The 25585-nt window shown below is 38.6% G+C and overlaps 1 protein-coding gene across 1 annotated transcript in view; it reads right to left on the reverse strand.

Moving 5' to 3' along the window:
* Cog5 (component of oligomeric golgi complex 5) overlaps nucleotides 1–25585 on the reverse strand; it is a 224784-nt gene that overhangs the window by 117451 nt on the left and 81748 nt on the right. The window contains exon 7 of the mRNA XM_057783089.1: nucleotides 9361–9491. Coding sequence (XP_057639072.1) covers nucleotides 9361–9491 — 131 coding nt within the window. The remainder of the gene's footprint in view (nucleotides 1–9360; nucleotides 9492–25585) is intronic.

Here is a 25585-nt window from a genome sequence, read left to right on the forward strand (position 1 = left end):
TTGGGGTCATTTAACCAAGTATGTCATACGATTTTTACCTCATGCTCCTTTCATCTTCTGTCTCCTATTTGTGTCACATGAGCCTGAATCTGTCTATCTAAAGGCAGTGTCTATCCCTGTGTATGTATCATGAGAGAGAGAGAGAGAGAGAGAGAGAGAGAGAGAGAACGTGTTGATGTCTGCCCCAAGGGCTTCACTATTTATTGATCTGCACAGAGAGCATTACATGGTAAAGGAATAGTGTACTTGACAGAAACCTTTAAGAGAACAGTGATGAAAGAAATTATATAGGGCATGCACACACACAGAAAGAGAGAAATAGATAGATAGATAGATAGATAGATAGATAGATAGATAGATAGATAGATAGATAGATAGACAGACAGACAGATAGATAGATAGATAGCAATTCTAAAATTGATACGGGCCTATAAAAGTCTTAAGGTAATCCTTAAGGGGAAGAAGGTGGATCTAAAAGAAGCATCGCAATGTATGACTTCAAACACACTATGAAACTATACCAACCAAAACAACAGGGCATTGGCACAAGAACACACAGATCAACAGAGTAGCAAATGAGAAACTAATCCACAGTCCCACACCAAATTGGTTTTTGACAAAGTTGCTAACAAAAAAGTCTCTTTAATAGGTTGTGTCAAAACTCTCTCTCTCTCTCTCTCTCTCTCTCTGTGTGTGTGTGTGTGTGTGTGTGTGTATCCGTCCCTGTGCTCATGTGTGTGCATACCCTTCTTCTCACATAAAACCTGAAACTGTTAGAAGAAAACACAAGGAGAAAATTTTAAAACATCAGTGCAGGCAATACCCTTGCCACCATGGGTCCTCAGAGGTAGAGTAACAAAAGTAAAAAGAGATAACAGAATTATATCAGTGAAACCTCTGCACAGCAAAGGAAACAACAGAGTTAAGAAACAACCTGTAGGGGTTATCTGACAACAGATCAGTACCTAGAATATATGCACAATGCAAAGCCAAACACTAAAACTACCAAATAATCCAATTAAAAATAGGCCAAAACCTAAGTAGACATTTCTGAATGACATACATATGGCCAAGCATATGAATGCTCAGTCTCACTACTCACTGGAAAAAAGTAGTTAACAAACCACAATTGGACACCCTCTCATCCTAGTTACAATGGTGATCATCAGGTAAAAATAAATGCTGGTAAAGGCGTAAAAAGGTTGACTTAACACAATGTTGGTGAGAAGATACTTAGCTCATTCACTACGGGAAATAATACAAAAACTAAAAACAGGCTGCCGAGATGTTTCAGTGCTGCACAGGCATGAGGATCTGAGTGTAGGGTACAGCACTCACATAAAAGCCAGGTGTGGTGGTCATCTTTAATCCCAGTGCTAGACCTACCGGATCCCTGGGGTTTGCTGGCCAGTCATCTTCGATGACTCTGTGAGTTTCATATTTCTTAAGAGATTATGCTTCAAAAAGCATATTGGAGCCTAGTCAAGGAAGACACCACACGTTTACCTTTGCACACACATGCATCTGTACATGTGTAAATGTATGAATGCACAGTACACACTAAAACTAAAATCAAAGTTTGGCTTTGCAGTGGACACCTGTAATCTCAAGACTGAAAAAGCTGGAACAGGAGGATCACAAACTTTGAGATCCGTGTGGGCTACACAATGAGTTGGAGATTAGCCTGGACTTCATAGAAAGACCATTTCTCAAAAGAAATCGAAAATGTGTGCTAGAAAGATACACAGTGATAATAGCACTTGCAATATTAGCTTGAAGACTGAAGCTCAGATACTGGCACCAAAGTAAAAACGAGGTACAGCCAAACCATGCATATAACCCAAACCTATGAAGGGCAAATGCTGGGGCTGGAAATCACTAGTCAGAACCATGTTCAATGGAACCACGTTCTCAAAAATAAGGCAGAGAGAGTAAGAGGATACCTGGCAGCCTCATGCCACACATACAAATACAACCTTTTTTTTTTTAAAAAAAAAAAAACAAAAGATTAATTCAAAGCCAAAAAAGTCCTAAAAACAAAACTACTATATAATTTAGTGATGGCACTCCCAGATATACATTCAAAAAAGATAAGATCACTATACAAAAGAATACATGCAATTCTATTAACTGTAATACTATTCACAATAACAAAATTATTGAAAAGAATTTAGGTGTCAATCGGTAATTAATTGATAAAATGTAGCAAAATATTACAGCGTCAAATACTACTCAGCCATAGAAAAGAATGGAATGCCATTGGCAACAATGGGAATCAAAATGCAAATCGTAATGTCAAACAAGCCAAACACAGAAAAACACAGAAAAGCCAAACTCTAAATACATGGCCTCACTCACTTGGGTAAATTGAAAAGTTAGCTCTCAGAATGGAATAGGATACTGGTCACCAAGACTAGGAAGAGAATGAAGAAGACAGCAACAAAGAATTTTTTAAAGGGACATCAAGATACACCAAGAATATCCATAGCATAGTAGGGAAACTGTTAGTTAAAACAATTTGTTGGAATTAAAACTTACTAACAGAGTAGAAAATTCTCAGCACATATAAGAATGATTGTTTCAGCACTTGGAGGCTGAGGCGCGGATCTCTAAGTTCAAGACCAGCCTGGTTTATACAGAAAATATTAAGTCAGACAAAGCTACATAGTGAGTTCCTGTCTCAAAAAGATTATTTTTTAAGATATTAAAATGTTCACTGTCATGGTCTGACTACGTAGCCCATAAACATCTGTAACCAGTGCCTCTTTAAAGATGAGATGAAAGGGAAGACACCAGAACTTATTAAGTGGCAAAAGCAACATTGGATCGAATATGCAAAAAGCATCATTATAGACTTGAATGCTGAGATCTATTCTGCGGCTTCTTATAGGGTGAGCCCAAACAGAATGAGTTCTAGTCAGGAAATACAAGAAAGCTTCTCTAAAATGTCTTTAAGTTTGACAAGAAACTGACACTGGCTATGTTGATATTTATTAGGCCTCATTCAAGAGAAGAAAAAAATTAACAATAATAAAAAAAGTTGCTTATTGAAGTATACAACTACTGTTTAACATTTCTGGGAATTTATTTTAAGAGCTATTGCAAGTGGTTAACTTTCACAGACTCTAACTTAAAATCAGAGTCCTCACTCCCAAGACTGAACCACCCTAACTGCATGCTATGTACTCTGCAGATGTTTCTTAGATGGCCTGCAGGCCTACACTGCCCTCCACCCAGGACCCCTTGGATATGAGGCAAGCGTGTGGCTGTTCAGTGTGTCACTAGGGGTCATGGCCAGGAACTAATTCCCAAAAGGACTGAGTGCCGATGATGAGCCCCTTACTGATGACCTCAGAAGACAAGAACATCACTTTCCTCCACCACAGTCTCCATAAGCTCTGCTCTTGTTTACTGGGAAAGCTTGTAATTCACAAGTTAAACCCATCTTGCTAATTAAAATGTCATCATTTTCCTGTGGGGGCCTGGTATCTATGGTGATGCAGGAACTCATCCAGATCAAAATCTCCATCACCTATTTTTGAAAGCTAGCTAAAGCTTCAAGTAATGGAATCTGCTGAAATGCTATTTTCTCTCCCTATCCCCATCACTGAAAGCTTCGGAGGGTCAACAGCACAGAGTAAAGAAGTTCTGAAGATGGCTGGAAGATCTTGCCCCATGTCTGAAAGAGAGATTCCTATACAATTTTGCCCTAATATTGGGGTCTACTACACTCCCCCAGAAAATGTGCCAGTTCTTCCAAAAATTTGTCGTGTCAGTAATACCACTATAAATTGCTTGTGTATAGAAATAATAAGCTTTTACTACAAGGCTTATTCATGTTAAATAAAAAATGGAGACATTGGAAGCTTACTTATATATGCTTCTGTTTTTTATTTAGAGAGAAATAAGAGTTTATCTACCTACATGATTTATGACTTTGAAAATTGAAATGGTATAATACTGTAGTAGGGATGTAGTAATGCTACCAAACTACACAAACCTACACAAACCTAGTACAACTGACTAGGGAAACTACACAAACCTACACAGGGACACTGTACAACTGGCTAGGGAAACTATGGAAACCTACACATGGGAACTGTACAACTGACTAGGGAAACTACACAGACCTACACAGGGACACTGTACAACTGGCTAGGGAAAAACAAAAAGACTAAATTGGTTATCTATATTTACCAAAAAATAAAATTTGTTTGAAAAGAAATGATGAATAACTTGCACATTTTAATTAAAATTATTCCAGATAAAAGAATGACTATTTTGTCTAAGTCTCTGGGGGGGGGGGGTGGAGGGAGGGAGAGAGAGGGAGAGGGAGAGAGAGAGGGAAGAAGGGAAACAGGCAGCTTATGGACAACAGAAGTTTATTTCCAACAGTTTGGTTGGCTGGAAGGTCTGCTCAGTGATTTTCAACCTTCCTAATGTTGCGACCCTTTAACTAAAGTTTCTCATGTTGTAGTGACCCCTCTGACCATAATAAGACTTTCGTTGCTACTTCATAACAGTAATTTTGCTACTGTTATGAATCATAATGTAAATATCTGTTTTTTTGATACTCCTGTGAAAGGGGCCTTCAACTCCCAAAGAAGTTGCGACCCACAAGTTGAGAAGTGCTGGTCTAAACGAAGGCGCAGCAGATGGGATGTGTGGTGAGGGCACACCTTCTATTTGTACCAGTATGTCTTTTCACTGTGATCCTATGTGACAAAAGGTGCAAGAAAGAGCTCTCCATGAAGTCAGAGCAGGTAAGAGAGCACTACCCGTGCAGGGAAGATTGAAATAAGAACCTGCTCTCCAAGAAGTCAGAAGTGGGATAAGAGAGTGAAATCTATGAAGTGAAGGGCCAGATAACAGTGTGTGCTGGGGGAGACATGATAACAGGATGCTTTTCATGAAGTTAGAGAGGATGCAAAAGCATTCTCTGTGAAGTGAGGGATGGGATAAGGGACAGGGGAGCACTAAGTCCATTGATAAGGACTCTACCCACAGCACTTAATCACTTCCTCAAGGTCTCACCCCTAATATCAACACCTTATGAATTAAGATTTCAGCATATGACATTGGGAGGGGTGCATATAACAGTCATTCAATGAAAATGACCACAGCATATCTAATGCTACAGCTGGGTGAGTGTGACTGGTACTGTTTGAGGAAGGTTGGATACATGAAGTGGTGAGACAGTAAGTATTTAAACTGATTGCATTATGCAATGAGAGAGAGAGAGAGAGAGAGAGAGAGAGAGAGAGAGAGAGAGAGAGAGAGAGAGAGAGACTGAGACAGACTGAGACAGAGAGAGACAGAGAGAGAGAGAGAGAGACAGAGAGAGAGAGAGAGAGAGAGAGAGGAGAGAGAGACAGAGACAGACAGAGACAGAGAGAGACAGAGAGAGAGAGAAAAGATTAGACTCATCTTCCCATAGCTTACTCATCTAATCCTTGAAGACAACAAAGGTAGAAATTTTCTGGTAATCTTAAACTATGACAGAGGTTACAACTGATAAAGACAGCACTAATACTGAAATTGTGGTCATCAACTTCATATTAAATAAAAAAGGTAGGCACTTTCTTGAAAGTAACTTCACGCTGAATACCAAATACAAGTAATGGTAAATGTGACAGGAATTCCCTAAGACACAACACCTCTGTGTACAGCTGGGAGGACATCAGAGGTGAAATTAGAGGACATACACAGAGTTGTAAATAAGGAGCAAAGAGACCCCTGAATGTGGACAGCATTGTTCAATGAGCCAGGGTCCTACACTGAATCAAAAGTAGAAGGGATCTAAGCATTTTCTGACTCTCTTTCTGTCTGGGTGCAGCCCCCTCGTGCTTGCACTGCCATGAGGAGCCGTATCCATAAACCAGAGTAAGCCTTGACCTTTAATTTGCTTTTTTTCAGGTATTTGGCATAACAAGAGAAAAGAAGCCATAAGATATTATAAATTTTCAAAAATTCCTTTTGCAGTAGCACTTCAGTCTTGAAGTACTACAACTCTTTTAGTCAATACTGAAAACAATTTTTAGTTATACAGGCAATTATTTTGGTGATTTGAGGATGCAACAATTGAAAACTGCATATTGTGTTCTAATAAAAAGGGAAAGAGGATGGGACATAGAAAAATAGAGGCTTGCAAGACTGAGAAGCGGAGAACGTGGGAGAGTGGTACAAATTCTTGTCTGAGTGCTGATGACAACAATTTAGTGAAGGAGAGGCAGTGATGGCACAAGAGTGGAAATAATAAAATGAGAAGAGGGAGTAAGAGAGGAAAGGATGGAGGGAGAGAGAGGAAGGAAGAAGGGGAGGGAGGAAGACTGGGTCCTTAACCCTCCCTCTAGCCACCTGCCTGCAGATCAGGATATAGCTCTCACCTGCTCCAGTACGATGCCTGCCTGCTGCCACACTTCCTGCCATGATGAAAATGGACTAACCTCTGAAACTGTAAGCAACACCTCAACTAAATGTTTTCTTTAAAAAGAGTTGTCAGCAGGGAGGTGGTGGCGCACGCCTTTAATCCCAGCACTCGGGAGGCAGAGGCAGGTGGATCTTTGTCAGTTCGAGGCCAACCTTGTCTACAAGAGCTAGTTCCAGGACAGGCTCCAAAGCTACAGAGAAACCCTATCTCAAACAACAACAACAACAACACTGTCACATCATGGTGCATGGTGTCTCTTCACAGCAATATAAACTCAAATCCAGTTGTAGTTTCACTGGGATGGTGATTTTTCCAGCAGATGGGCCATCACATTAGGGTTTTAACTTTAAGACTGGGAAGACAGTTGCTGGACACCATCTTGAGAGGGAATCAACTGTTTAAAACTGAACTACGAGGAGTGCTGAGAAAAGGGAACACCACTAATCTAGGAGAATAATTACACCTCCCATCAGTCCAGAGTGAAATATATAGCACTGGAAAGCAATTGTGGAAAATTGAGGTAACTCCACTTCCAGGGGATCAGACACCCTCACACAACTATACATGCAGGCAAATCAACACTGCACACAAAATAAAAATAGAAAATAGGAAACAATCATAACCAACAGAAAGAGCAATGAAGGTTTTTTAAAAAAAAATCAATAAATGTAATATATATTCTTAAACCAGAAATTACACAATCATTTCAACAGACACAGAAAGGAACTTTCATAAATTTCAACATCCTTCATGATGAAAGTCCTAAAGAAACTAGGAACCAAAAAACCACATCAAAACATAATAAGGACTACATAGAAAAACTAAAATCAGGGACAAGACAAGAGTGCCCACACTCTCCACCCTTATTCAATGTAACGCTCGGAGTCTTAGCTAAAGCAGTAAGAGAAGGAACTAAAGGGTACAAATGGGAAAGAAAGGAGTAAAAGTCTATTTTCAGATGGCATGGCCTATACTTAAAAGTTTCTTAAGACACCACTAGAAAACTCTTAGACCTGATACATACTTGCAGCAAAGGAGCAGGATACCAAGTCAACACAGAAAAATTAGTAGCCTTGCTATAGACTAATAACAAGCTTGTTACAAAAGAATTCAGGAAAAGTTCCCATTCACGATAGTGTCAAAAATACTAAAAGTATAAATAAACCTAACCAAATAACTAAAAGCCCTTTACAATTAATATCTTAAAACGCTACAGAAAAAAAAAAAAAAAAACTGAAGAAGACTCCAGAGGATGGAAAGACTTCCCAAACTCATGCTCAAGGATTAGTAGAATTCATACTGTAAAAAGGCCATGTTACCAAAACCAACTATAAACCCAATGCAGTCTCCATCAAATTCCAATTACATTTTTTACAGAACTGGAAAAAAAAGAACCCCAAGCAAAAAGAGCAATATTGGAGGTGTCCCAGTACTTGATCTCAAAACTATGGAGTCACTAAAGGGAAGGTACTTCAAGAGATAGGCATAGACAGGACTTTCCAAAAAGGACCTTAATAGCTCAACAGATAACACAAATGGGCTTATATAAAATTAAATAATTAAGCAACAAATAGATATTAGAAATGTGTTCAAAGTCCTCTGCGATCAGGGGCAAGCAATTAACTGTATTGAAATTTCATCTCACCCCTGTCAAAACAGCTATCATAAGGCAACAAATGACAATAAGTTCTGGCGAGTTAGTGGGAGGTTATACACTAATGGTGGAACTAAACCTTGTTTAGCCACTGTCTTAGTTAGGGTTTTGTTCTGAAGTGAAAAAAGCACCACAACCACGGTAACTCTTATAAAGAAAAACATTTAATTAGGTGGCTTACATTCCAGAGGGTCAGTCCGTTATCATCAAGGCGGGACATGGCAGCACACAGGCAGACATGGTGCTGGAGATGTAGCTCAGAGTTCTACATCTTGCACAGGCAACAAGAAGAGGTCTGTCACACTGGACATGGCTTGAGCATATATGAAACCTCAAAACCCACTCCCACAGTGACATATATCCTCCAACAAGGTCATAGCTAATAATGTCACTCTCTATGAGCTTATGGGGGCCAATTACATTCAAACTACCACAGCCACTAAAGAAATCCCTGCAAGCTGCTCCTCAAAAAAAAAAAAATAAATAAATAAAATAAAATAAAATAAAATAAAAATACAGCTAATAACACTTTTTGGTATATATCATAAAGACTAAAAGTCACCATACCAGAAACATGTTTTTATTGCTTCATCATTCACAATAGCTAAGAAAACAAACCAGTCTAGATGTCCAGCCACACAGAAATGGAAAGAAAATGTGGTACATTTACAGAAGAAAATTTAAAAAATCTAAATGAGCAAAACTTGGCATCCTGTAGATTGTCTGTAAGCACTGCAGTCAACAATGCACATCGTCACCCACATTGGGCCTCACAAGACCAGCCCTGTCAACAGTCAGTCAAGAGGAGGGGCTCCAAGACTATTGGCTACTGGTAGATTCTGGATGGAAGGAATCGTTTCTTTACTTGTGAACCCACTGCTGAGCACACCAAGTTCCAGTAGATATCTCCATACACATGGCCACACAGACAGCACTGGTCAATCTCAGTGAGCCACAGAGCAAAACCAAGAGACACGAGTGTGAGAAGAGATTGGTGCAAAGGACGCGGAGGTGAAAGAGGTCAATATACATTGTGTATGTGTGCAGAGTTATCTAAGAAAAAATTTAATTAATAAAACCATTTCATTTACTAGTTTATAATCTCTAACATATTCTTTAAACTATTTCATCATCTATATAAAATGGAAAAACAGCATTACTAACCTTACTATATAGTCTAAAAGATGCCTTGGACAAAAATGGAATGTTCCACAGATATACATATACACAGCACATAAAAATGAATTTTATATATGTTATTTTTCACATTTATTACCTGGGTCTCCACACCTTGCTCGAGCAGACGCTTAGCTTGATTTTCCACTTCAAGTCGTGCTCTTGCAATAAAGAGTAGATCATTTTCTATTACTTCTATTCCAGAAAGATCTATTCCATGGGAAAGATAATCTATTAAAAAAATACAGAAGTCAATATCAAATAAAAATGACAGAATCAAAACCATATGTATAACTTCTTCAAAATCACTATGGATTTGTTGTTGAACACAATTGCTTCTCTCTCTCTCTCTCTTTTTGTTTGTTTTTTGTTTTTGTTTTTGAGACAGGGTTTCTTTGTGTAACAACCCTAGCTGTCCTGGAACTAGCTCTTTTAGAACAGGCTTGCCTCAAACTCACGGATCTGTAATGCAGTCAGACTAGAAATATCTCTGTATGGCGGCAGGAATCTGCCATGCTCTCCTGCCTGTTTACTCCTAGCAGACCCAATCTTGCTGCCTACCCAGGGTCTTTCACACTGACATAAGCATCTACCCCTCATCCTAGAAGTTTTCATTCAAAATTTTATTTTTCAGAAGATTTGGACAGCTTTAGATTTAAAAGACAAATAATATTACTCCTGCAATTTGTTAACTGAAAATATAAGCATGGAACTGAATTTAGCCAAGTTGGGACAATGGTAATATTAAAAACTAATATTCTAAATTTAGTAAGAAACTAAACTACTAAAAAAAAGTATTTGGGCATTTTAATATTTTTTCTTTAAATATTATAGCATATTGGATAAGTACATTCAAGTTACTAAAACTGTATTTCATTTGTTCAAAATCCAAACCCTGAATCACACCCAGAGGGTTGGCTGGCATCAGCAGATTCTCTCACACTGTAAGGGGAAATTATACCTTACAAGGGAAAGTTCCATGCAAAACTATTAACTGCCAACTAGATAAAGCCTTTAGAAATACCATGATCATCTAGAAATTTTCTGAAGTAACAGAACTATTAAAAAAGAAATTATATAATACCATACATAATACAGAGGCAACCACTGTGGACCAGACGAGTGGATTTGCACGGGTATGATTGAACATTCTCAACAAGCACCAAAATAGCACAGAGCCTCCCCTGGGTGTTCATGTGAGAAAAAGCAGAGGAATCAAAAGCTGACACAGTGACTGGGCAGCTGGCTACAGTTACCAATCAACAAAAGTTGCTTCCTCCTACACACTTACTTTTCAAAGAGCACTACCCAAAAGCATGCCTCAGAAAATGCATCTATAACCTTCATGTGCTCCAAAATACATAAGATATAGACTGAGCACTCTCTTCTAAGTTTAGCCTGTTTTTTAACCTATCTGTGCACTATTCCTTTCTTGTTTTATTTGAAATTACAAATACTTGTTTTTGACAGTGGCGTTGGAGACAGAACCTATACATGTACGTGCACTTCACCAAACTACCTCCAGAACAACAGTGCCTTTATTCTTTATTATAAGCACTTATCCGCCCACTACTGCTCATACAGATACTAAACATTTCCCAATGTTTTATCCAGCAAATAAAACAAAAGTTTACTTAGCCTTCTGCATAAGATAGAATATTGACTATCATAAGCAACTATTCTAAACAGTTTCAAACATAAAATGTTAAATATGTAGAATTATTTCTGTGAGAAAGTTATGAAGAGGGAATTGTTTGTTTCAGAGGATATATCAAAGCAATACCCATTCAAAGAAGCATTTCTAAGTTATTTGATACAAATTATCAAATTACTTACACTTTTACAAATTATCTAAGTAGCCTTTAAAACAGCTATCGAGTTATAATTTTTTATTCTAATAGATGTGACATGTCTAACCACACACAACACAAAATTATCAGTGTTTAAAATTCGCATATGCTGGCCTAAGAAAATATGTTTATGTTATTATGATACAGACTTTAAGTGATGAGCTAAATATTATTAATTACATTTTGTCTTGAGTATGACATATAAATTTTATTTCCTTTGCTTATATCACTTTTTCACAATTTTAACTATTTATTACATTTGCTTTGATTATTTTACCAATCTATTTTTTAATTTAGTTACATTTTATATATTATTTCATAAAGCCATTCTTGGAACATAATGGTAAAATTATCTAAGTAGTTCTCCACTAGATTCTTCCAAACACCTGATTAAAAAACTCAGTCATGAGGGGCCAGAGTTGGCTTAGCAGTTGTTGGTCTTTCAGCAGACCCAGGTTCAATTCCCAGCGACTTTAATTAAACCAGAGATCACAAAAAAAGAAAAAAAAAATTTACCAACAAAAAAAAAAAAGAGAGAGAAATGGGAGCAGGATTTTTTTTTTAGGAGAAGAAAGGGTTAAGCAGAAGTGGAAGGAGGGTCATGAGGGTAATGGAAATAAAAGACATTATATACAAGTATGAAACTGTCCAAGAGTTTTTGAAAAGGGTATTACCATAAAAACATATAATTTATATTATCTAATGGGTAAATAGCAAAAAAAATATTTTAAAAGTTCATTAAGAGGACACTGACAAGCCAATGCATGAAAACATATTAAAATTTTATTCTAACCTTTGACATTGACCTTTATATAAATGAAAGTTTCCATTGAAATATTAAAATCTTCAAAACACCTTTAAATTTTTCTGGTATTTGGAATAAAACCCAGAACTTTATACAGGTCAGTTAAACTATCTAACACCGAGCTACATTCTTGGCACTCACTACACTAAGATATCTTTAACTAGGAGTTAATTCTTACTATTACAGAAAACAAGGTATATCCTTTAAGAGACAGGATATGGAGCCAGCCAGCAGGTAAGAGTCCTGCTAGCATGCTCCTCCACTACCCCGGTCACCCTTCAGACAAAGTAAGCTACAAGACCCACTCAGCCGCGCAAACCCAACAAACCCACTACCCTCCCCCTGGCCTAACACCCCAGACAGACAGACAGACAAACACACACACACACACACACACACACACACACACACACACACACACACACAAGACCAGCAGGCCCTAGAGGCACAAGCTCCACCAGCACCAAGTGGAAGAAGAGGTTAGTGACTGGACTCCCAGCTAAACTACTCCAATCCCTAGGCCATAAATCCCAGGGCACATCCTGTGTTCTTTCCCCTCCTATCTCAGCCCCAGCAAGGAGACAGCAGGTAAGAGTCCCGCAGGCAGGCCAGTCCACTGCCATCGCCACTGAATGTACACTGTAAACTACAAAACCCACTCAGCCACCCAAACCTACAAAACCTACTCTGGCCAAACATCCCTGAAAGATCAGCATCCCCTAGAGGCACAACTACCATCTGTATCAATTCAAAGAAGAACCTCTAGGGGCACAAGTACCAACTGCACCAACTATACCCAGCAAAGCTCTCAATCACGAGAGAGAAAACAAGATATCCCAGACAAATATTTAAGATTTAAACAATATCCACAAATACAACCATAATAGAAAGCAATAAAATAAAAACTCCATCCCAAGGAAGTTAGCAACACCCCCAATAACACAGGCAATAGATAATCTCAGACAAGCAAAAGCCAAAGAAAAGAAACTCACACAATACCACCACCACCAACAACAAAACCAAAAATAAGAGGAACAAATGATCACTGGTCATTAATATCTCTTAATATCAACAGTATCAATTTGTCTATATAAAGACACGGGCTAACAGATTTGATATGAAAACAGGATCCATACTTCTGCTGCATACAAGAAACACATCTCAACTTCAAAGACAGACATTACCTCAGAGTAAAGGGTTAGGAAATGGACCTAAGAAACAAGCTGGTATAGATAACCTAGTATCTAACAAAACAGACTTCAAACTAAAATTAATCAATAAAAAAGGACATTTCATATTCATCACAGGAAAAATCCATCAAGATGAAGTCTCCATTCTGAACACCTACGTCCCCAATACAAAGGCGTGGACATTTGTGAAAGAAACATTACTAAAGCTTAAAGCACACATCAAACCCCACATACTAATAATGGGAGACTTCAGCACCCCACTCTCACCAATGGACAGGGCTGCGGGACAGAAAATTAATAAAGAAACAAGGGGACTAATAGATGTATGGCTCAACAAACTTAGCACACATCTATAGAACATTTCACCCAAACACAAAAGAATATACCTTCTTCTCAGCACCTCATGGAACCTTCTCTCAAACTGACTACATATTGAGTCACTAAGCAAAGCTCAACAGATACAAAAAATTGGAATAACCTCTTATCTTGAGAAAATCTACAAGACTGACAAACTCTTATCCAAACTAACCAAAAGGCAGAGAAAGAATATCCAAATTAACAAAATCAGAAATAAAAGGGGGAAGATAACAACAGACACTGAGAAAATCCAAAGTTGCATCAGGTCATACTTCAAAAACCTGTACTCCAAAAAAATTAGAACATCTAAAATAATTGGACAATTTTCTGGGTAGGTACCACATACCAAAATTAAATCAAGACCAGATAAACAATTTTTAGAAACCTATTACCACTAAGGAAATAGAAACAGGCATTAAAAGTCTCCCAACCAACAAACTTCCAGGGCCAGATGGTTTCAACACAGAATTCTACCAGAAATTCAAAGAAGAGCTAATAAAAATATTCCTCAAATTCATCCACACAATAAAAACAGAGGAATATTACCAAACTCTTTTTATGAGGCTACAATTACCTTGATACCCAAACCACACAAAGATGAAACAAAAAGAGAATTATAGCCCAACTAACCTGCCTCAAGAACATTAATGGAAAAATACTCAATAGAATATTGGCAAACCAAATACAAAAATACATCAAAAAAAAAAAAAAAAAAAAGAAAACCATGGCAAGTGGGCTTCATTCCAGAGATGTAGGTAAGGTTCATATATTGGTGTAACAGGAATATCTGCCATTATAATCCGCCATATAAACAAACTGAAAGACAAAAACTACATTATCATCTCAGATGCTGAAAAGCCTTTGACCAAATCCAACACCCTTTCACGGTAAAGGTCTTGGAGAGGGGTTCAGGGATACAGGAACATATCTAAACATAATAAAAGAGACATCAAATTAAATGGAAAGAAACTCAAAGTGATTCCACTAACATCAGGAACAAGACAAGGCTGTCCCCTCTCTCAACAAAAGGAGATCAAGGGAATACAAACTGGAAAGGAAGAAGTCGTGTGACCTTCCATACACATGCATCATACATCACACACACACACAAACACACACACACACACAAATCAACAATACCATCCAAGTAATCTTTATTTCCAAAATAAGGTATTAGTTGCTAACTCTTGGCCTTCTGACGAAATTTAGGAGAAAATGAATACTGAAGAAGAGATAAACAAGTTTAATTCTGTACCTTTCCAGTTGATTCTATTATTAATAATTTATTTAACTTTATTTTATGTGCATTGGTGTGAAGGTGTCAGATCCCCTGGAATTGGAGTTATACACAGTTGTGAGCTGCCATGTGGGTGCTAGGAAATGAACACAGGTCCTCTGGAAGATCAGCCAGTGCTCTTAACTACTGAGTCATCTCTCCAGCTTTTAAAGATTTTCTTTTTTAAAAACATAAATGGAGTACAGACCTAAACAGAGAACTCTCAACAGAGGAATCTAAAATGGCTGAAAGACACTTAAGGAAATGTTCAACATCCTTAGCCAACAGAGAAATGCAAATCAAAACAACTCTGAGATTCCATCTTACACCTCTAAGAATAGTCAAGATCAAAAACAATGACGACAACTTATGCTGGAGAGGATGTGGGGTAAAGGGAACATTCCTGCATTGCTGGTGGGAGTGCAAGCTTGTACAGCCCCTTTGGATATCAGTGTGGCGATTTCTCAGAAAATTAGGAAACAACCTTCCTCAAGACCCAGCAATACCACTTTTGGGTATATATCCAAAGGATGCTCAATTGTGCCACAAGGACATGTACTCAGCTATGTTCATAGCAGCTTTGTTTGTCATAGCCAAAACCTGGAAACAACCTAAATGCCCCTCGACCGACGAATGGATAAAGAAAATGTGGTACATTTATACAATGGAGTTCTACACAGCAGAAAAAAAATAACAACATCTTGAATTTTGCAGGAAAACTAAGTAACAAGGAGAACTTAAGTGGGGGGAGGGGGAGGACATACGAATCTCCTTGGGAATGGGAAATAGAATTGACATAGTGGGTGGAGTGGGGGCAGGAACAGGAAGAAGCCAGGTGAGGGGAGGATGGATGGAAAGAGTATTAGGAGAAACAACTGGAATGGGGGGGGTGCATCTCAGGGAAGAGCTAGAACCTAGTGCAATGGAAATTCCCAGGAACATACAAAAGTGATCCTACTTATGATTCCTAGCAATGAAGGATGCAGACTCTTAACCGGCTATTTCTTGTAACCAGTCAAGACATCCAGTGGAGGGACTGGAACACCAAATCAGTCACATAATCTTCAACCTACAATCTGTCCGCACTACAAGATGTATACAGGAGTACAGATGACACAGGAATTGTGGGAGTGGCCAACCAATGACTGGTCCAGCTTGAGACCCAGGCCATGAGAAGGAGTCCATCCCTGACACTGCCTGGAGGGCCAGGACCCAGAGACTGCATAGAACCAAAGACTGGGATAAAATCAAACACGACTGGAAAGAAAAAATAAAAAGACCAATGAAATAATTCCTAATGATATTCTGCTATACTCATAGATTGATACCTAGTCCAACTGACATCAAAGAGATTTCATACAGCAACTGAGGTAAACAGACGCAGAAACCAAAGGCAAACATTTGGTGGACCTGGGAAAAAAGGGAAGGAAGGATTATAGGAGTCAGAGGGTAAATGAAGCCACAAGAAAACCCACAGAATCAGTTAACCTGGCCTCGTAGAGGCTAACAGAGATTGAACTAACAACCACAGAGTTTGCATGGGACTGACCTAGGACCTCTGCATATGTTACACTTGTGTAGCTTGATCTTCTTGTAGGAACAGGGGCTATCTGTGACTCTTGTACCAACTTTTGAGATCCTTATCCTCATACTGGTTTGTGTTGCCCATTCTTCAATCTGATATGCCATGTTTGGTTGGTATCCATGGGAGACCTGCCCTTCTCTAAATAGAAATGGTGGAAGAAAGCATGGGGAGGGACAGAGGAGATGTGGCGGGGGGGGGGGGCTTGTAGAATATTATTTTAAAGTGTGTTACATTTGTTTATGTTCTGGAATATTTGTTTAACAATGTAAAGATGTGTTGCTTTTGTTTATGCTGCGACTGTTTAACTGTGTGAAGCTGTGATTCTTTGTATAAAACACTTGATGGTCTAAGAGAGTCTAACAAAGAGCTGAATGGCCAACAGCAAGGCAGGAGAAAGGACAGGCAGGGTTGACAAGCAGAGGAGATAAACAGGAGAAACAAGAAGGAGCAAGACAGAATAAGGAAAGGAGGATGTCAGCAAGCCACGGAGAAAGAAGTAAAAAGAATAAACAAACAAACACACAAACAAATAAATAAAAGGTATACATAAATACAGAAAGGAAAAAGCCCACAAGCAAAAGGTAGATGGGATAATTTAAGTTAAGAAAAACTGGCTAGAAACAAGCCAAACTAAGGCTGGCCATTTATAAGAAAGAATAGGACCTCGTGTGTGATTTATTTGGAAGCTGGGTGATGGGCCCCCAAAGAGTAAAGATCAAAAAGAGTAAACAAAGAATCACAACAGGGGGGAGGAACTGGAAGGAGAGGAGAGCGGAAACAGTGGTCAGACAGTAGACAGACAGACAGACAGACAGACAGACAGACAGACAATTAAGTGAGAACTGACAACGGCACTCTTCTCTCACCTTTCACTAATATACACGCCTGCTGTGTGATATTTTGATTGTGTACTGACAAATAAAGCTTGCCTGGAGTCAGAGGGTGGGACTAGCCACTAGCTGACCATAGAGGTTTGGAGGACTGGAGAGAGAGAGACAGACGTAGTAAGGTGGGGCTGAGACAGACCTGGGCCCTTTTAGATGGAGGAAAGGGAGAGGTAGAAAGCCTCTGCTGGCTGTTCCCCTGCTTCTCTCATCGTTCAGGTTTTTACCTGGTATCTGACTCGTGCCTTTTATTGATAAACATTAATTATATTAACACGTCACATGTCATCTCACAGCTCAAGAGCTAAATATATTTGAAGGAAAACTCTCTTCTTATAGATTAAATTATAATCTGCATCCTCTCCTCCCCTCCTAAAAATGATGTGTTGAAATTTTAACTCCTAACTCATATAATATGATCTTACTTAAAAATAGGGTCTTTCAGAGACAATTCATATAAATATGATCATATTCTATTAAGATGTACTTTAATCCGATGAAGGGAAACATTATAGAATAAGAGACATGTGATTAAAAGAAAATGCCATGTAAAGACAAGAGAAAGAAAGGGCATGATACACACCATAAGTCAAGGTACGCCAACAGTTGCCAGAGCCATAAAAAACTAGAAGACACAAGGAAAGAGACAAGGAAGAAGGAAGGAGGAGCCCTAGCCAGCACCTCCTTACAAAATCTCAACTCCAGAACTGTGAAACAGTATTTCTCTTGCTTTAGGAACTCAGTTTGTAAAAAACGAAAACATGTTCTCTCTGCCATGTTCACTACTTTCCATCTCCAATTTAAGCCTGAAGTGATTTACCAAGGATATAATTGAGAATTATAATCCATGGCACGGCAGCCACAGTCTCGTCCTCGATGCAGTGGATGCTCCCTGGCATGCTCCCTAGCATGTTCCCAGCAAGTTCCCAGAGTCTCTCAGCTTAAGAGCTCTTGATCTAATGAATAGGATTCTGCAACTAATGAATGTTTGTAAAGAAAAGATAGCAAAGTGGAACAAAAAACTATTTAGACTTGAAATGCAGGCATCAGATATTTTGCTAAATAAAAGAGGTCAATATGTCAATTTAAATATTAGTATTTCTCTTGCATCCTCTCCTCGTTTCTAAAGACTTCAAGAGTTCATGCATGACAGACCGACTGCACAATAAAAGATACTAAAGTAGAACATTATAAGAATGTCATTCAAATTTTTACCTTAGAAACCCTAGCTGCCCTGTACTACAGAAGAGCTTTACGGAATATTTTAATCTTTCAAAGGAATTAAATAAACTGTGACCTTGCAAAAGCTCTCTGAAATCACATAACAGCAAGGAGCTACTGCAGGCCTTTTATTCCAGCTGCTCTGGATGTAATGTGCTACACTGTCACAGGTTCAATCTGCATGTGACTAATAAGGCTGACAATTCTTCATGAAATTATTGACTACTTTTCTATCTCTTTGGAAGAATATTTATTCAAACTCTTTACCTATTTTCAGTTGGATTATTTTAAGTACCCTGTGAGTGCTGTAAGACTGGAGCAAACCTATTTGGCGGGTTGCCTTTTCCATTCGGATGGTGAGGTCCTATGATGTACGTTTTATTTAGTTGTGATAAAGTGCATGTTATTCTTTTCTTTTGGAATCTATTTTTTATGTTAAGAACCAGACTATAAAAATCTGCTTTTATGTTTTCTTTTTTTTTGAGCACAGAATTAGGCTTTACACTTAGCACAGAATCCTTTTTTGTATGCTGTGATGATGTGATACTTACTTCTTTTATGTGTAAGTATTACTTGTCTTAGCACTATTTGTTCAAAAGGCTAAATTGCCTGGTTGAAGATGCAACTCAGTCGATAGAGTACTTGCCTACCATGCATCAACCCTTGGGTTCAATCCTAGCACCACAAAAACTTGGCACAATGATGTATACCTATAACCCCACACTTGAAAAGCAGAGAAAAGCAGATCAGAAGTTCAAGGTCATCCTCATCAACATAGTTGAGTTCCGGGCTAGTTTGACATACAAGAGACCCTGTCTCAAAAACTCAAAATAAAAATACTATTAACTACCAGGTAAACTGTCTTCACGCCAGGCACGGTGGCTCACGCCTTTAATCTCAGCACTTGAGAGGCAGATGCAGGATGTAAATATGAGAGTTTATTTCTACATTCTCAATTCTAGTCCACTGATCTATATACATATATTTCTATGCCAATACCAGTTTTAACTAAGATAGTTCTGTACTAAGTATTAAAATGGCTAACTATAATTACCTAGCTGTAATATACTTTGTTATTATGTTTCAAATTTGGTTTCTTTTTGTTTGTTTATTGGGGGGTTGTTTGTTTTTTGTTGTTTTGCTATTCTTGGTTGCTTTTATTGCAGTATATGAATTTTAGGATCACTTTACTGAATCTATATATCTATATATCCTATACTCATTTGGATTCGGAAAGGGACGTTATACCAGTTTGGGAGGTGCTGCCATCTGTGGAAGGCAGAATATAAGACCTCCGTATCCTAACCATCAAAATTTCTGAGGTATTATGATAAAGTTAAAAGTATGGTACAGATCTGATTAAATCATGGCTCTTGAGAAGAAAACCATCCTGGATTATAATATATATATATATATCATATATATTATAATATATATTTTACTCGGAACATGACAGAATTTGATCTTCATCTTATCATCAATATGCTTTTACTATAAAAATCTTAACATTTGCAATATATGCACATATACAGAATATAAAGAACTACTATTTTATTACAGAAATTTTTACCAAATTTTTATAAAAGGGCATTAAAACAAAAGAAATGGTAATCTATTGTACTTACCACTGAATTTTAACATTACATAATTTTTCAAATTTTTAAAAAACATATACCCTGTCTTATTTACTGGTTCTTGGAGCATTAAACCAAACCTTAGTCATAAGGTTATTTTCCTCATATATACTTCAGCATCCTGGGTCTGTGGGTTTATGTGTTCATGTGTATGCAAGTATCAGTATGTGTAAATCTATGTATAGATTCAAGTGCATACGTAGATCCAAGTACACATGCATGAAGAGGCAGATGTACAACCGGAGCTGTCATTCTACATGGACTAATCATTTTGGTTTGGGAGAAAGTTCTCTCCCTGATCTAGAACTGGCCAAGTAGGCTAGGATGTCTGGCCATGGAGTTCATGAGGTCTGCCTGTCTTTCCTTCCCTAGTGCTAGGGTTACAAGCATATATTGCATGCATAGCTTTTTGTTTTGTTCTGTTTAACATGGGTTCTGAAGAATGGAACTCAAGCCTCATGGTTGTAAGACAAGCACTTTACCATTTGAGTTACCACCCAATCCCCTAAATCTTAAATATAACAAGATAATGAAGTAAATTCAGTAAAATAATTCACAATGTGCTACAAAAGAAATGTCTTCTAGTTATTGCAGTTGAAAAGTTACACACAAGGCTGTCTATCCAAAGAACTTATAAATTAAAATGATATATTTAATGTGTTTGGAACAGGTTTTCACTATGTTACCCAGTCTAGTTTCAGACTCACTGGTGAAGAATGATGTGGTTCAGTGGTAGAACAGATACCTAGACTATGCAAGGTCCTGGGCTTGATCCTCAGCACTGAAAACGTGTGTGTGTGTGTGTGTGTGTGTGTGTGTGTGTGTGTACACATATGATAAAATATTTTTTGCAGTAAAAGTTTTTTAACTATAAAGTTAAAATACTAGTGCTAGTATTAGTAATCATGTACTTAGGAATAAACTTAACCAAGGAGGTAAAAGACTTATAGCCTAAATACTATAAAACATGGCTGAAATAAGTTAAAGATGCTATTCATAAACAGGAAAAGATTCACTGTTCAGATTCAAAGACTACTGCTGCATGACCATGCTACTCAAAGTGGTCTACAGATTTGATGTTTAAGTCAAACCACCCTACAAAATAACAGCATTTTGTAGAAATTTGTCAGGCCCTACACTGAGGAACCATCTGTCATGATCCCATGTTGAGGTGACATCTGTCCGGGTCCAACCTCGATGGGTTCGTATGTTCTAGGGTAGGGGAATGTGGATTAGAAAGGTTAGGCAGAAAAAACAGAAATACAAAAGAGACAGAGACACAGAATAGAGTTGGGAGGGCAACCCAGTGAATACTGAATTCACCCGTGTTTATTTTCCATGTGTTTATTTTCCATGCTTACACACCCCAATCTAAAAAGGGGGAAGAAGGTAAAAGACTGCTTTACCATGATACAAAGAACAAACAAGCAATTACCTCTTCCATACCTGAAACATCAAGTAACTATTATCCTGACTTAAGTATTCTGTTGTTTAGGCAGGACGTGCAGCAACCACATCTTACGCTGAGCATCCTGTAGATAGCTACTCCCTGGGTCAAACCTCCTGTCATAACCTTGAAGGTGCAAGAAGAGACCAGAACACTCCGAGCTTAAAAAGCCACCCTGAAACTTAGCTCATGAGACCCTGAATAGTCAAAACAGATTTGACAAATAGCATGAGAGCAGACAAAGTAAGGGCGGCAGCTTTGTTCTGGCTCGTGGTTCCAGAGCACTGCCCGCTGTATCCATTACTTTGGGGACAAAGACATGGCAGAAGCATCATAGAGGAAAGGCATGGTAAACGAAAGCTGTTCCTCCCATGATCATGAGGAGGCAAAGAGAGACAGGGAAGGGACAAGATGCCTTTCTCCAGTGACCTACTTCCTCCAACTAGGCCAGCTCCCAAGAGTTTTCATTTCCTTCCCAACAATGCCATCAGATTAGGAAGCCACCAATAAATTAGTCCACTGCTGAAAGTACGCCCCAAGGTTCACTCATTCTCTGTGATTGGATCCATCTGCTGGAAACAAGGTCTGATACTTCTTCCTATGCAAACCATAACAGGGAAGAAAGAAGCCATTGGCAAAGGCCCTGCAGGTGGACCTATGCTTCCACTCAGAAGTAGCTCAGCTTCTCTTTTTAAACTTTTTAAAATTCATTTTACATACCAAAGTTCGGCTTCTTGTAGCATTATCACAACTAATACACTCTTAATTTACAACCTCATCCCCATCTTCTCAGGTAACTAAAAGGCCTCACAATTGATATGTTCAAGATGAACTGTTATTTTCCTCAAAATACTGCTTTTCATTTGGTACACTTTATATGGATAAATAAAAATATTCATGTGTGAGACATCTAACTGCCACACAAGGAAACCCCATAAAGTCCCTGAGGATAGAGATCTAGCTGTTGATCTGTAGCACTTAGTATGGCAATATCTAGAACATAGTACTTTAAAAGGTACTTGTTTGTATGAATCAATTGTCAGAAGACTGCTAAGACTTAATTCTGGACTATTTAGCAGAAATTAGTAAAAACAATAAGCACTTTCAGAAGCTGTGACATCCTAGTTTTTGATCTTCCACCTGCTAGAAGGATAACTATACAGACTTTGTTCCCGGTTCCTGACCTACAATTTTGTGGATAGTCTTTACTGGCAATCTAATTGGATTTAGAATACCTCAATAAACAAGCCTCTGGACATGGCTGAGAGGTTTACTAAAGAAGGAAGCCCTGCCCTGAATGCCAGCAGCAGCACTGTGCAAGGCTAGAATAAACCCTGGAATAAACAGATATGGACACCATATTCACCTCCCTGCTTCTGACTGACGTCAACGCTGCCAGCTGCCTTAAGCTCCTGCCACATGACTTCTCCACCATGATGGACTGTGTCCTAAAATTGAAAGCCAAACTCTCTATCCTTAATTTGTTTCTTGGCAAGTATTTAGTCACAGCAATGAAAAATGTGAATACAAATTCCTAAAACTTTGGATCTGTGATAACAATGACTTTGGTGGGTCTAGAGCTGTGTAGTTCAGTGTGAGAACATATGCTACATGCATGTGAAAGCCTGGAGTTAATATCCAACACACATACCTAGATGGATATAGCTACAGATACAGATGACCTTTTGGGTTCCAGGACAACCAGGGATACACAGGGAAACCCTGTGTCAAAACAAAGAATATCCCACTACGTATATGTAGCACATTTTAAAAGTTCATTCATGACCTGATAGACATGGCTGATTACATGTCAGCCTCTGAGAACAGTGCTGCATAACCATGGGAGTGCAGGTATCTCATCAGCATGTTGACTTTCTTTGTAGTCATGGCATTGCTGATCACAAGGCAGTTCTATTTTTAGCTTTCTGGGAACTTCCAGACTGTCTCCCACAGTGTCTATACTAATTCACATTCCCACCAGCAGTGTCTGGTCCACAACGTTCCTCTCTGCAGTCCAGCTAGCACTTGCTGCCCTTGGAGTTATTCAGGTAGGTATTCTAAGTGGAATAAGGCAGTAACTAGCTGTCTGGTGATGCGTGACTTGGAGCACTGTCCCACGTACCTGCTAACCACCTATGTCTTTTTTTAAGAAATGTCTATTTGAATCTATTGTACATTACATTACAATACATTGAGGTTTTTGCTGAGCTGAGTTCCATTTCATTTTGCAACCTAGTCCTTCACCAGATGTGTGGCTGTAAATAGATTCTCTTATTCTCTAACAAGTTTTAGAGCAAACAGAAACTCTTTGGTCTTGTAATATCGGGTGTAGCTCAAAGTATTAGTTATGATGACTGATTAGTGTTTGTGGAAAAGTATTTTTAAAATGGATCAGTGATGACACTGCCACATCAGCTATTCATTTAACAACAGCTACTGAGCAGCCATGTGTGAGACAAGGCAATAGAGAAACACACTGTCATGGGCACTGGTCCTCAAACTGTCAAGAGCACATAAGCAGCCCTGCTGTGAACACCCACAGACTGCCCACTGCATTGATTCAAAAAGACTATGAGATGGGTATCCTTTACAGCAGCACAACTGATCAGCCCTCTAGGAGACCCCTCCCCTAAATCTATATAACTGCAAACTGAGAAGACATATCCGTAAGATAGGACCAAACCTGACAGCCTCAGAAACAATCATCTATGCAAAGATCAGGCAATGACGGTTTATTTTCAAGTATTCCTTAAAACTATCCTAAAAATATCTTAAAATTCTTAATCAAAAGTGGCAAGTGCTAGCTATAATACATATTTTTTTTAAAAAAATCCTTTATTGGTTTGGGACATAGCTGGGTGGTTGAGAACTTATTGAACATGCACAAGACCCTGCATCTATGCCCCCTATGGAAACAAAACCAAAACAAAACAAAATCCTTTATTTGCTTAAACTAGCTTAAGTTGATTCGAAGAAAGACAATGTAAAACTTCAGTTTTGAATGAGTAACCTCAGTTTAAAGAGACTCAATAGTTGACTAGCTGTGTCTAATGAGATCATATGTAAGCTGGCAGTTGTCATCTGAGACACAAACATCCCATGGTACCTCTCATCTATCTTGTCTTCCCAATAAACTCTGCCTTCTGGTAACATTCTGTGTAAGTTATACATGATGATACATCACAGTTAAGATATAAAAACAGTATGGCTTCTACTTTGTTTTTTTTTATTACTTTATTAATACTAGGAATCAAAATTTCCACTTCCTCCCCTCCTCCCATTTCCCTCCCGCTCCCCCACTTACCCTCCAGTCCTAAGAGATAGCAGGGTTCCCTGCCCTGTGGGAAGTCCAAGGCCCTCCCCCCATCCATCTAGGCTTAGGAAGGTGAGCATCCAAATAGACTAGGATCCCAAAAAGCCAGTACATGCAGTAGAGACAAATCCCAGTGCCATTATCATTGGCTTCTCAGTCTGCCCCAATTGTCAGTGGGTTCTACTTTGTATATCAACATGATCTCATTGTCTCTTGACCCTACCTAACTCTTTCTGAGAAAGGTGCCATGCTATTAACTATAAAGAATTTAGGGTAAGGAACTGAGGCCTACCCACAATCACCGGGAGGCAGTATTTCCTCCAGCCCTGGACGTGATTCACTGCAATGTCATGAGACCCTGAGCTAGAACCACTGAAGTGATGTTTGAGTTTCCTGACGTGTGTATTATTAACTATTATTACTAAATATAACAAAATAAATGCCGGGGGCTGGAGAGATGGCTCAGAGGTTAAGAGCACTGGTTGCTCTTCCAGAGGTCCTGAGTTCAATTCCCAGCAACCACATGGTGGCTCACAACCATCTGTACTGAGATCTGGCTCCCTCCTCTGGCGTGTGGGCATACATCAAGGCAGAATGTTGTATACATAATAAATAAATCTTTAAAAAAAAATAAATGCCTAAAACAATACAATTTACCATCTTACAGCTTCATAAGTTATAAGTCCAGTGGACTCAACCTCTTTCTTTGCTCTAGGTATCAAAAGGCAGGAAAGGTGTTGGCGACATCCATTACTTATTACAG

Source organism: Chionomys nivalis, chromosome 10, assembly GCF_950005125.1.
Source record: "Chionomys nivalis chromosome 10, mChiNiv1.1, whole genome shotgun sequence".
In the NCBI taxonomy this organism is placed as follows: Eukaryota; Metazoa; Chordata; class Mammalia; order Rodentia; family Cricetidae; genus Chionomys; species Chionomys nivalis.